Consider the following 15,326-nt stretch of genomic DNA (forward strand, 5'->3'; position numbering starts at 1 on the left):
AAAGGGTTAATAATTAAAACACAATGGTAGCATAATATAATAATTTTTATTTACAATTATCATTACATATTATTACTAAATAGAAAAATATATGTTGGAATCAAAACTGAAACCTAATTCAAAACTATATTCTAAAGAAAATCTATAAAATGTTATTGATACATAAATTTTTTTTATTTATTATAATAATGACACTTGAAATAGTATAAATGTATTTTCATTTAAAGATTATATTAAAACTTTTAATAAATATATTAGCACTGCTGGATTCGCCTGCCAAAAAACGACTTTCTTGTAATATGTGTAACTAAATTTAATGGACGATTGGGCATTTATCCGTTAGGCAAGGCATACACTACAATTATTGTATTATTTGGTGACAACGCATTAATTAAGGTTATAAACCAATGATGCCACACATGCATAACACAATTAAATGTGTATACTAATATACACGTGCATCTCAGCACCAGGCTACACACGTCGTGCTGCTACTATCGTACATATAACTTTACTATATGTAATAACATAATATATACGACTTTCATAATATATATATGTAAAATTGTATTGACACAACCTTTGACATACTAAATTAAAATTATTATTGCTGTCATGAAAATATTAATTAAGTACATAAATGTGTTACCAAAAAATGTTTCTTTTTGTAAGAGCTAATAACAAATTTTAATTTATAAAGAATATTACCCCCTGGTAATAATGTATATTTAATAATGTATCTCAACAAAATTGTGTGAAATCATACATTCTTCAGTTGTTATGATTTTGAATCCAAAATATGGCCTGTTTAATTTGAGATAAGCGGGCTCTGGATAGGAAGCTTGATATAAGAATGTATTCAGGGTGTGTACGTCTAACTGATTTCTTAGTTATAAGTTCTTTTCCTGTCTTGGTTTGTGGTATAAAACGTGATGTGATTTTTTGCGGGAGAGCGTTTCCTTCTCCCATTGACTTAAGAAGATCGTTGGATAAGCGACCTTCGCACAGCACTTTAGTTGTAAGACAAAGCAGCCATTGAAGAATCTAAAAAAAATACAGAGATTAGGTGACATATTAAGAGATTAATTAATTCCTGTCAACTGGACAATTAACCAAATGATTTATTTTTCATAAAGACTAAGTTAAATAATATAAACCTCTTGACTGCCAGGAATTTGCTCTGATTTAATCCACGAAGAAGGGGCCCAAAGGAATAACTGGCAAACATTCGCCGCAACTTCTGCTGAGAGACGCTAGAAAAAGATTTTTTTAAATATAAATTACATTATGTTCTTACAAGTAAGAACACTATATTGTCATTGAGCTGTTAAAACCTCCGATGAGATAGTATTAATATTTTATATGTGACACAAAACTATTTTCTAGTCTATAATTAAATTTATCTAAATAGCAAATAATGATGGGCTCATCATCATAGATGCTTGTATTAGATCTGATTTGATGACTACGTGCATTTCGGGTTTTGCAGTTTTATTAAAATGGGGCGTATTACATTGCAAGTTTCTATAATTCTTAATATTAGTCCATGTCCGCCCCGTAATTGGAGGATATGGACACCATGCAGTACTTCCAAAAATCCCAGTCACTCAGAAGTCTTCTTGCATTTTCTTAGAATAATTATTAACCCAGAGATTACTATAAACGAGTAACTTGCCAAAGTTTCTATGTACTGTCAAGCAACAAGCGAGTTAACTTATGACTACAGTGTCAACGTTATGTAGATTTCTTGTCAGGTACCTACAGGTATATCTTCAAAAAAAATTTAATATGATAATGTTCATGAAAACCCTGAGAAACATAAATTTTATTATTCTATGCATATTTAATTTAAAGTGATTTATTTTATTCCAAAAATAGCTGGTCTACACACGTACCGCACAGTAAAATTGGCCGGCAATGAAAAGATTAACATACTATAATTTTGATATTTGAATGTTCGACTAAACTATGTGGTCTAAAAATATAAAAATACCATTTGACAAAATTTACATATCTGAGGTTCAAACAGCTAACGACAATTATGTCATTGGGTAAAATTTTCAGTAAATGCAAAAATACGATTGCTAAACCTATGTGATACCTATGTGATAGCCAATGTTTTTCCACATACTAAACTGAGCTTATAGTAGAAAAACTCTATACAAAAAGGTTAATGGAGCCTAAATGAAATTGAAGCAAAACAAGGACCTCTGGTCAACTGATTAAGATAGCCACAAGTGATTTCGCATTGCAAGTTCATTTGGGAACTTCACATTACTGCTATTTTGTCAATGTATAAATGTCAGTCGTATAAAAAGACAATCCGTCATGAAGAGTATAATATAAACAGCCAATAATCCTACACTTCTGCGTTATTATTTAGTTGAAAAATCGTGTACAACTGTTTATAACTGCACTCAAGTAAGTATTCACAATGAACATAAAAAACTGACCACAAAAATCGGAATACCAACTGAGCGATGTTAATATTTGTGGAGTTTACCAACTTAGCCATACTCTACACAAATACAAAATAATTTCAAATGTCATAACAAAAATAACATATGCAGCTTTTATTATACAATTAATTATTAATTGCAACAACTAAAAGAAAATAACCATAGATATAATTTGAGGCCACAAAGTTCTCCACAGATATCATATCAGTATTTCTTGAATGTCTGATTGGTAGCCTGATACTTTATTTACTTGCCAAATTAGCTTGCATATACATAGTAAAAGTAAGTTACCATTTTCGCCCCAAGTGGAGCACATGGTCCATAGTACAGGTAATTTTAACACTTTTTCTACAAAGAATGCTTGTTAGCCCTGCCATTTCCAACACATTGGCACACATGCATTTTTGACAACCAGTCTCGAACCGTTGAGCTCTACCAAGTAAACTACTCCAACTTCGACTGTATGTATAAATTATTAATAAAAGTAATTAATGTCTTGTATAATTACCGAGTTTGGATTTCTGCTAAGCAAATTTTTAACAAGATTCATTATTAGCTTCGGCGCCTTATCATCCATACTTGGTAATTGACTTTCTTCATAATCAATATTACGTAGAGCAGGACCTAGAAACAATAATAATAAAGTATTATTTTCAGGCGAAATTTTCAGAAATTTCTGGAATAAAATTATTGGTAATAAGATTATTATACCTTGTTTTTCTGAATTTCTGCGTTTGTCACCCTTGTAAAATGGATTGTGGCATCCAAAAATTTCATAAGCAATAGCACCGGCAGCCCACAGATCCGACTTGGTATAATTTAAGTATGAAAAATTTCCAGGAGTTTGTAATATAATTTCTGGTGCCATGAGAGCCATATTTCCACCTGGAAGAAAAAATATTTGAAATACAATTTTAGAACCTACATACTTGGCTTTAATAATTGAGTAAAGTTTATGTTACTCAATGAATGCGGTAACTGACTTTAGTCAACCTGCACACATGAATCATTCGACGGCTGATCAAAGTAATTTTGAATTTTGTTTGTCTAGGACCGGGGTGGAAAAAAATCAAGTATTTATTGATTTTATTTAATTATTCCAAAATCATCTTTCTGGTGACATTAGTCAGTGGCATTTTACTGGCACATTTTTAAATAAAAGTGCGTATGGGCACTTATAGTGGAACTAGGGAATCCAATCCCGAGCCAAAATTCTGATCCCGGGATTTCGGGATTACAATTTAACAATACCGGGATCCCGGGACTGGTCCCGGGATTGGCATTTTTTTCCATTGTTAAAGTAAAATTTGTATATTTACAAATAACATTGATAAAATCGGTCAAAAATAAATCTAGTATAATTTTTTCTATTTAAGACATTTATTGTTAATATCGTATACGTTAAGTCTTGGAAATACACAAGTTTAATGGAGTAAATAATATTGTAATATAAATAATAATGTGAATTTAATATGAGATTGCTGTTTCTGATAGTAAAGACATAATGAATGGATTAGCGAGATTTAAAATAGTAAAGCAAATAATCATGGCGTACTTATGGCCTTTCCGCTTCATAAATCTAATTAGTCAGCCAAATAAGAAACTGCCGTAAAACGTATGATATCATGGTGGAATTACTTTGTTAAAAGTGCGAAGCATTGTTTTTTTCCAATCTTTCTCATTTTAATAATTCATGTGAAAAAATAAAATGAATCGGCTACCTACACATGGGTATAAATCAAACTTCATTCAAACTCAGTTTATTTCTAATGTAGTTATTTTTTATTAAAAGTATTTTTTCTGTTATTTTTTCGCTTTAATTTATTTTCCATAAAAATTGATAAAAAAATCAATCCCGAAATCCCCGGATTATGTTTATCAATCCCGGGATTCATAGGTATAGAAAATAGCTCGGGATCCCGGGATTGGAATCCCTAAGTGGAACAAATTAACCTTGAACTTGCACAGATTCTAGTGCACACAAATTACATAGGTGAATTTAATTATTGTTAGGTACCGATACTATCGATGAAAGCTTATTGAATCGTTTTCTCTCACTCGAAGTCACTCCAACTACTAGAAACTATTGAACTTCATGCTTATATAGTATGTTTATATCACAGAGTTTAAATTCTCTCACATAAAATTTTATTGGTCAAAGTTTTACTAAAGGTACCTGTTGTGATTATTTGTAGATACATATTGTTTAAGTGATTTAAGTTTTTGTATTGTTTTAAAATAGATATCCCTAGCAATTTAGGTGATAACGCTATATACATACCTTTATCGATGAGGTCTGTTTTATAGGGAACTTTCAGGCCATTCAGACTATCAGCAAGGCAACATCCGAAATCAGTTATGACTAACACAGGGACGGTACTGTCATCATCAGCAAACACTCTATCCACCAGTATGTTGTCGGATTTCAGGTCTCTGAAAATAATAATACATAACGAAATTGTGAAAACAATTTGCAACTTTAGAGCAATTTAAATATAAATATGATAGTAAGGAATCATTTTCCATTTTGAACCATAAATAGGCAAAAAGTAGGAAATAATGACGGTTCAAGTAATATTTACCTGTGGGCAACTCCATGCCTATTCAGATGAGTTATTCCTTCCAGCAGCTGAGTGATAAGTAAAACTGAATCCCTTTGAGCAGGTGGATGCCTATGTAAGTATTCCGCTAAGGAGTAATGATATCTGAAAAAATTTCATCAGGTTTAATAAATAGGTACTGTCACCAAATATACCCCCCCCCCCCCCAAAAATTGCCTCAAATCACACATCAGAATTCTATATCAAATCATAAATGACCAGCCCTGCAAAAGTTTGCAATCCCCAATAAATATTTCGCAAATGAACATGAGGTTTCTCAGCGTCCCCTGACATAAAGCAAACTACCAGTCAGAAATTCACCCCCGTGGTAGAAAGATAATCGCGAAGCTGGTAGGCACCACGCGAGTATCCGCTGCCCACGCAAGTATCCGCTGCCCACGCAGCGGATGCACCATCACAAAGTAAGCCCCATCCGACTCGATGTAATAAAAGTGAATACTATGAAATGTGATAAAAATAAATCAACCCTTAAATTGGCAGTGTCGTGCAAAAGTGAAAGTTCCCGGCGAACCATTTTAAAATCAATGTTTGTCCTAATGTAATAAAACCAATGCTTGCCCAATTGTAATAAATTATAACTCTGCGCAGGGTTAACAAATCCAAGTTCGCGTTAATCATTTTTATACTTTTTGCCGACCCCTAAAATGTCTCTCTGAACATCAAAATGCCCGAATGAAAGACTCCGCAACACACACTTGAGTTCTAAAAGGTATTAGGACTTATAATATGATTTTTAAACGTAACCAAACATTTCTGTATTATAATTTATTTTTACAATTTTGCTCGTAAAATTTGGTACATTCAAAATATGTAAATGTGCCATTTTTTAGTGTAAACTTTGGTTACTTTGAAACTTTTAATTAAATCTGAATAACTTTTGTCTGCATTGCTTACATGCAATTATTTTCCAATATATAACATAAATAAAAATCGTTTCCCAAAGCAAAACATTGCCTTTTGTCAAAGATTCAAAATTACTAAACTTTTACAACTTCATTTTAAAGATAGTTCATTATCAAAGGATTCATCATTATGTAATTGAGGTATCATTCTATATACAATCATACGCAATGACTTATAGGGTCATCAATTTTTAATGAATTGATTGATTGAAATATTTGGTATAATACTACCAACAAAGTTTAGTTACACTCAGCAACTAAAACTCAATATACATAATATAAATGATATGATTATCATTGGCCGAGGTCTCCCCAACGCTCGTTCCCACTCTTCTCGATCCATAATTCTTAGCTGACACGTAGATCCACCAAACTTTATGAGTTTGTCTATCCACCAGGTTTTCGGGTGTACCTGTGATCATCTAGTGCCCCTTGTGTGCCCCATGATACAATTTATCCAACGGTTGTCCACTCCAAGCAATATAGCCAGCCCACTGCTATTTCACCTGATAAGCAACCTCTATCACATTGCATATTTCCAAGCTCCTGCATCCTGTTCTGAAGGAATTTATGAAGTTTTTCCTTTGATGCAACGGTATTATGTCAAACTACATCATAAAACCTAAAAAATATGTAATGCTGAGAATGTGCTATGTACCTTTTCATAAGTAAGAAAAGTGTCATATTCCTTCCAGACCCTTCAGGATTAAAGCTAGCTGGTAAGGCATCAGGATACATCTGCATTGATCCACTCAATTTCGGCATATAATCGGCAAACACGCTGTACATAGCAACAATGTTCGGATGTGGTGAAAGACTCACTTTACCATGACTGAATCTATAATCAAATAAGAGCAATAATTATATAATTTTCTACACGCTACTCAAATGTAATATAATAATATGTAACATAATTATTATGAATTTTTTAAAACATCGCAACGCAATCGCCTGCTTGCTAAAAGGTTAAAAAAAGGAACGATAGTTCATGTTGCATATTACCATTATTTGCGACCAAGCGACAGTATGTATATTATATTATACTTGCTTGTCTGAATGACTATATAAATACCTGTGTGCAAAAGGAAAAGGGCGATAAGTCTTAAAAACCAAAAAATTGGTTAAATATGCCAAATGAGCCATAATATTATATATGCACAAATGAGAACACCTCTATTTTACTAAATTTCACACAGAACCAATGGAGTTCCCATGACACATTCCACAGAGTGGTCGAAAACTCAATATTCTATTGGCATCTCTCAATAGTAGTGACCACCTTTATACTTCCGCACAAAGAATATACCATATCAAAATGCAATATTATAGTTAGTAACGCACATTAGCAGCAAAATATGTTAACATCTCCCATATGGTGGGTATTATCAGGTAGGTATAAATTCACAGTAAGTATGATTCTTCACCAGCCGTAGTACTCACAAAAGTGATCATAATATTATGTATATAATATATACATAGAACAGTAGCGAAGACTCTTTACTAAGCAATTATTTAGCACATACCCACTGGTGAGGACTCAATGGCAAACGATTATTTATCATTTAAAATTTACCTTGTACAGAAATGTGTTTGGGTAGTGCTAGAAATAATTCAAATCAACATTTATTAGCATATTTAAATTGCGCAGTTACATATATTTCTATCGACGGAATCTGGATTATTACAAGCACAATTATTGACAAATAGAAAACAGCACTGACATCATACAAAAAATATCTGCGCTATATGGAAAAATAAGAATGCCATAGAAACCAGAAAAATGTAACTGTATATTTGCAATTACAGAATTCAATTGATATAACAATCTGCTGACAACGGTCTTGTTCTAATACAAACTGTAATGAAGAAATGAAATTAGGCAGTAAATATCTCTAATTAAAATCATTATTAAAATATATTTGAATTGATATAAACACATTATTTTTTTTTTATTAGTAAATAAACATCATTAGTCAGCAAAATACTATAGATGAAACTATATTTTACCTCCCTCCGACAGGAACTCTAACTAACATAAGTTGACATTAAACGCAGAACCTGCCAGTTTCAATAACTATGTAGGGGTCAATACCCTACCATCCACATGACTCGGCAGGAAACCGTTAATTTATAATTACAATGTATCTTGCAACATAACACTGTTGAAATAGCAGCACAAGCGATTTATGTGAATAAATCAATTTTTAACAGAAAGCTAATTTAGCAAAATAATTATATCAATCAATTATTTATAATTTACAAAACATCTTGATATGCACAAAATTGTTTATATGAAAATCAATCGTGCCTAATAATTAAAAAGTGCTTAATTGTCTAAAATTAAAATCAATTATTTATAATTTACAAACAAGCTATGCATTGCACAACAAAGCATGATTATCAAAATATTTAAGTAGCGATAACAGCATTTTCTATTGTATCGAATCACTATAAAAACACCCAGTACATGAAAACAATATAGTCAGTCAGTTATCAAAGATTTAACCGTAAGGTTATAGTTCCGCTCCGCCCGATCGACTTCGCAATTTCTTATAACGCATACACGTACTTCCACTAGCTAAATTATAAATCTGTAAACTTACCTGTAATAATTAAATTAATATTTATTTGGAAGGAGATAATAAAACCAGGGTTCATTTCATTCACGCATCACTCTTCTTATTATTGGAGTCAAACAAACCTACCCTCCCGTTCCTTATACCATCTCACTTCCGATAACTACAATAATCATAACTTTCAGCGATCGCAATAGACCCTTTAAGAGTCTCATATGTATCCGATATGACATTTTTTTTAAATATTACCATAGGAGTAATGTATTCCAAATAATTTGGCCAATAGCAACTAATATTTAATAAATTTCAATGAAAAATAGTACACATTTTGTTTCACTGAAATAGGTTGGTGTCATAAAGATTAAATTACTTACGATGACTCCCAGACTGAGGTCTCATCATTGTGGAAAAACCTTCTAGCAGGAATAGTTTCTTGGTACATTCCTCTTAAAATGGCCAAGGAACTGCTTTGGATCTCATAATTGAACATCATTTTCAAAGCCAGCGGGTAGTTCGACAAAGATTTGTTCCTCGATATCATGTTATCTAATTTCAATTCAGACTGCTGTGTCGAAGAGGATGCATTTTCAAAGGAGGGCAGTGGATTTGCTTCAACACTGTGATTTGAAGAAGTGTTGACAAAGTTAAGGTCAAATTTGGTGATGCCAGATATGGTGTTCTCATCGATTCTTGCGGCATGCACAACAGCCGAGCATCCTTTGGCAAGTGGCTCTGCGATTTCCAAATTTTTCAAACTTATAGACTCCTTTGAAAATACTGGTTCGGTTCCATCATCAGCCAGCAAATTCCACTGGAATCTTGAAACAGCATCCTAAAATTTAAAAACAAACAAACGGTTTATAAGAAAGATTTTGTGCTTCAATGTATAAATGCATTTGTATTTAACCCTTTAAATCTCCAAAGTATCAGAAATAAAAGTTGCAAAGTATTTGGAATTATGTTTGTATTTAGAGAATTTTAAGTTATACCTATTTTAATCTATATTTATATATATAAAAATTAATGTTTGTTTGTTTGTTTGTTTGTCTGTCTGTCTGTCCCGTATGCATTCCTATACGATTCATCCGATTGAGATGAAACTTGAGTGAGTTGTTGTATGCACACCCACGAAGGTTTCTGAATTAAAACAAACCATCTTCTTCTTTTTCATTCTATCTTCTTTTATTTGTATGCGTTCCTACACCATTTATCCCATTGCAATAAAATTTTGGTGAGTTATGCGCATGCCTGAGGTTTTTGAATTAGTACAACCATTTTACAATAGAAGGCGCGCGACTCTAGCTTAGCGGCAGTTCTTTTGTTTTCGTTGTCAGTGACATTTCAGTTTGAATGTGACATAACAAGTGGTGTTAATTGTTAAATTCCAATTGCCGGTCGACATTAGATAATAAATATCACGCGCATTTTCTTTTCTTTTTCCAAGTGAATTTGTAATAGTCGTCGCAAAGCATTATTTACGCTGTCAAATCAATTATGCCACCTAAACGACAAGCGGTTGGACGATCTACACCTCAAGCATGATAGAAAAGGGTGACATGGGCTTCAGAAACAAACGAGCAACGGGAAATAAGACTGAAAACCGATTGAGTAAGTACTGCTCAAGTCCGTTCATCTGAAACAGATGAACAACGGGAAATAAGACTGGAAAATCCATTGATACTGTAATGAATCAAGACGAAGACGTTTTGACATTTTCAAGGTACCTAATTGAGATCTCTCGATACTTCCATATAGTAGTAAGATGTGTAATGTCTTATGCTTTTTCCACCAATAGTCAATCCGAGGTACAAACTCACACATTGTTTCTATATTATGTCACTGAATTTGCTCCGGGTAAGAGATTGACTCAAACGTTAATCATTAGAATATTAGATGTTTAGCAATTTCATAATATTATATTTAACATGTTTTGCATATTTATTCACTTTTAAATACGCAAAAAACTTTAAAAAGACTATTAATAACCATGAAGAAATATTATATATACCCTAATTTCCCAGCAGAGACCCTCGAGTTCATCATCTCGGCTCAAAATTCCAGTACCAGTTGCCAAAGACACACCAACTAAAGCAAACAGTGGAGCAGCATCCCCATAAAACAATCTGTAGAAGGGCAAACATATAAACACACATCGATAAAAATATAAATCTATAAACGGATTAAACATAGTGTAAGCAACATTGCACTAATACATTAAAACTACTTATAATTAAAAATACTTGAATTAAAATTAATAATAAATTTGAAAAACCGTAAAGATAAAGTCAACAAATTGTAGATGCACATGTAATGACAAAAAAAGCTCTGTGAAAAAGTATTATTATTATATGCATAGTTTATTTTATTTATTTAATGCATTAATGATTTTAAAATTATCTAATATTTTCAAACACAAAATTAAAACAGTACCCATTAACTTCTGAGTTATCTAGTTATAGCCAACTAAAAGATAGTGGAAAATCAAGTTATCTTGTACTTAGTATTGAGGTGACGATATATACGAGGGTGGGTCAATAAGTCCTTAGAAAAGCCGACAAGTGGCGCGACTAGTACTGTAAGCGGTTTGTTTTCATGCAGCGGCACTACCGATTCAGTATGCTGCGAAGTTTCAATCAGATTGGTCGGGTTGTTGTGTTTCTCGTACATTTAAAAAAAAAATTTGCTTGTGGAAAATGGAGAAAATTGAGTTTAGAGCTGTTATTAAACATTTTAATATAAAAGGGTTAACAGCAAAGGAAATAAAAAATGAGTTGGATTTAGTTCACGGCATATCTGCTCCTTCACTTGCAACTATTTATAACTGGTTAAATGAATTTAAACGTGGTCGTACATCAACAAAGGATGAACCACGCTCAGGACGTCCTGTAGAGGTGACTACACCAGAAATGATCAATAAAATCCACGATATGGTGTTAAGTGACCGAAGATTAAAGTTGAGTGAGATAATTGAGGTTACAGGGATCTCAAAAGGTAGCGTCATTTCTATTTTACATGACAAATTGGGCATGAAAAATATTTCTGCAAGATGGGTGCCGCGTTTGCTCACAGTCGACAATAAACGCAATAGGGTGGTGGCCTCTAAAGCCCTGTTGTCGCTCATGCAACGCAATCCGGATGAATTTTTTCGCCGCTTTGTGACTGTAGATGAAACATAGATACACCACTATACTCCCGAGACGAAAGAACAGTCAAAGCAGTGGATTGCGAAGACAAACCATGTCCAAAGAAGGCGAAAACCGTAAAATCAGCTGGTAAGGTTATGGCTACTGTATTTTGGGATGCACGTGAAATTATTTTCGTTGACTATTTGGAAAAAGGAAAAACAATAACAGGGGATTATTATGCATCTTTATTGGACCAGCTAAAAAACCAAATTGAAGAAAAATGGCCTCATTTAAACAGGAAAAAAATCCTCTTTCATCAGAACAATGCCCGTGTTCACACATGTTTACGATCAATGGCTAAAATTGAAGAATTGAAGTTCGAATTGGTCGACCACCCACCGTATTCGCCAGATTTAGCCCCCAGTGACTTTTTCCTTTTCCCAAACTTAAAAAAATGGCTAAGTGGACAAGGTTTTTTTGCAAATGAAGAAGTCATCGATCGGACAAATGCTTATTTTGAGGACCTTCCGAAAACTTATTTTTCTGACGGTTTAAAAAAAATTGAGAAACGTCTAACCAAGTGTATTGAGCTCCAAGGAGATTATGTTGAGAAATAAAAAAAAAATACAAAAATAAAAACTGTTTTAATGCTTTTTTCTAAGGAATTATTGACCCACCCTCGTATAAAAGATAATAAATGAAAATCTAATTATCCACTCTATTCAATCTATTATAATAAATATAAATATTAGGTATCGATACATACTGTAACCCAAAATCAAACGAAAACCTGTGGGGCAAACCCTGTCGCTTACAGTGGGCTTTGTGCCACAGATTTTCGTTTATTTCTGGGTTTCACTAGGTTGGTAGGACACTGGAGCAAGATTATTTATGGATTACCTACTGCCATTTGCCATTACCAAATATTAGTCCAGGGGGTCCAATTTGATAATTTGCTTATACCTAATATTGACTAATAAAACAACCTGTAGAATTTATTTAATACAATTTATAATATTATAAATTTGTAAGTACTATTATTGGCTTGGGTTACTACGTTTAACATTATCTGTCGACTGAATGAGATTAAAGGATTATATTTAGTACTCTCAAATGATTGATGTCTTGTATCTTTGTGGTACAATATGTAATATAAATTTACCTTTTAGTGGCTTGCAGTCTAGCATTTGAAGAAAGACCGTGGCTAATCTTGCACAGGACATTGTCGATAAATAGCTTCCTTGCTTGTAAGCCAACTTGCACACCGACACTCCTTATTGCTGATAATCGAGGTATCGATTGTCCCGCTCCGACGTTATAATTCTTCAAAGCTAAATTCGCAGTTTTCGATGCTCGGTCGTCCGAAATGTTTACGTTGTATTTGCGCACATAAATACATTTTTGAAGAAAATATCGACCATGTTTATAAAGGCGGACCGAAAAATATCTAAGCGACATATTTTAACTAATCTGATATGCGATAAAGCAATGAGATTGTTATTCTATGCAAGTATTATGTATTTATTGCGTCGGAAAATAAAAAGTCAGAATCATTTCTATTTCCAATTATTTGACACTACGTTACAGTGTTGCCATATTATCATCGATGATCAGTGCTGCCAAGTCAAAATTTAAAATTTCAGTAGAATGCAAAGCCATTTCACGGTGCCTAATCTGTTTAGTAGATTGTGACAACAAATATGAAGGCTAGCACAAACCAACGCGAATATTCGCAGCGAATTCGCAACGTAGCCGCTATCGCTGTCGCTACCGCTTGCATTTCATGCGAATTTCGCGTTTGGCATCACACTGCGACAGCGACGCAGACATAGACTAAATAATTTTATTTCCGCGCCAGATTTAAAATTGTAAATAATATTAATATTTTACGCAAAATATTCCATAATTTCTATAAATTAAATACCTATGAAAAATATACGTACACTATAGCGCTTTCAGAATTGCTATATTTCCATAGCAGGAGCCATAGACTAAATACATCAGAAATTTGATTTTGAGCGGCCGTCAAGTTTTAACACAAAACATTTTTTTCCACATTTTTTAAATGCATACCTTTAATTATAGTGCATATTTTTTCATGTTTTTTTTATGGGTTTCCATTGATATTACGAGAAAATTCGCATTTCTGTATTTTCACTAAGTACCCCGTCAAAATATCCCAAAAAAAGCACCCTCCATCGGTACGGAAGGTCCGGTCGAAAGAGTCTCGAAAAAAGCCAACGCCGCTGTAACACTCCCTACCTACCTGTTGTTAATGAACAAACAAAACATTTATGAAAGCAGGAGATCTAAATATACAATGAAAGCCATAAATTTGTCATATATTCGGCTATTTTTGACCGGACCTTCCATACCGATGCGGGTGCTTTTTTCGGGATATTTTGACGGGGTAAATGCGAATGGATGGCAGTGTTGGAGACAAATTGCATCAATGATAATAATTATAAAATTATTGATATATTTGAATGCTCGATACCGAAATGTCAAATAATCGCAGCGCTCCATATTGAACTTTGTAAGATAATAACTTAATTCCCTTCCGAAATCTATGCGTCGCGAATAATTCGCTGTCGACAGGGTTCCCGAAAATCGCAGCGATTATTCGCTGCAAATTCGCACTCAAGACGCAAGGCGGTCGCGCAAGCGTGCTATTTCCCGTAAGCCAATACGAGCTTGATTGGCGACTATTCGCTTTGGTGTGTGGACTACATTATGCCGGCGCTCCATTGGCACGCAAGTCAGACGATTTATCTTCGGACTTTTTTTTCGCGTGGAGCACCCCAGATCTGCGGATTTTTTAATCCACAGACTAGGCAGGCTCGTTGGATTTCAAATTTTACTCTCCGACTTGCCAGACTTCGTCCGTCGATCACTATGCAAATTCGATTAGAGATTAATACGCGATGATTCAGACCGAAAAAAATCTGTAAATATTTTAAACATTTTCATTGATTAATTTGTTAATTTACACATTAGAAAATGAGAGATTTATCAAATATTTTTTTTATTTGTATTTATGAAATTTATAAAAAAAACGTAAAACTTGTGTTGTTTTCACTGATATATTATTTTATAGAAGTCTACATATAAATAACACAAAATTATAGGATTATCGGAACACATTACGATAATCGCAACTTTTGACAGCTCGACTTTTTATTCGTTCGTTGATTAGAAACAGAGAATTGACAAATCGGACGAATTGTCCTCGTACTCTTGGTTTGACAATGGAGCGCTGGCATAGGGATTCGACAAAATATCAGTAGATTTTTTTAGAAAAAAATCCGCTTAGCATATTATTACTTATTAACATCTCGTTTCTTTCAGACAAAAATTCCGCGAAAGGTGATTAACGTCTCGTTTTTTTAGAGAAAATTCATAAAGTTCAAAAGTAATTATTAGTGAGGGCTTCTTTTAGGTATCTACCTAGTTATTTTTATAGCACTGGTTTCACGATTACTACAATATTTTGTTTGTATAACGATATTTTGTTGCTATTGTTGTATTGTATTTTATATGTAATCTTAAAAAACATTGATTTTCCTAATGAATAAGAACGTGTAAGTATAAGTTCGACTATTTTTGTTAGTTATATCGAACGATATTTTGTATTGAGATTAAA

At 33.2% G+C, this 15,326-nt stretch overlaps 1 protein-coding gene across 1 annotated transcript; it reads right to left on the reverse strand.

Annotated features, from left to right (window-relative positions):
- Positions 1–609: 609 nt before the first annotated feature.
- Positions 610–13,289, reverse strand: Pink1 (PTEN-induced putative kinase 1). Its single transcript, XM_085942057.1, has 10 exons — positions 12,846–13,289; positions 10,567–10,681; positions 8,933–9,390; positions 6,641–6,820; positions 5,042–5,164; positions 4,741–4,892; positions 3,171–3,344; positions 2,968–3,083; positions 1,158–1,253; positions 610–1,044 (listed from the first exon to the last, which is right to left on the reverse strand). Exons 1-10 carry the CDS (start codon positions 13,139–13,141, stop codon positions 772–774), a joined length of 1,983 nt encoding a protein of 660 aa, XP_085798183.1. The 5' UTR covers positions 13,142–13,289; the 3' UTR covers positions 610–771.
- Between the last annotated feature and the right edge of the window lie 2,037 nt (positions 13,290–15,326).

Source organism: Rhyacophila brunnea, unplaced genomic scaffold, assembly GCF_057557595.1.
Source record: "Rhyacophila brunnea isolate RB1 unplaced genomic scaffold, BYU_Rbru_1.0 scaffold_1, whole genome shotgun sequence".
NCBI lineage: Eukaryota > Metazoa > Arthropoda > Insecta > Trichoptera > Rhyacophilidae > Rhyacophila > Rhyacophila brunnea.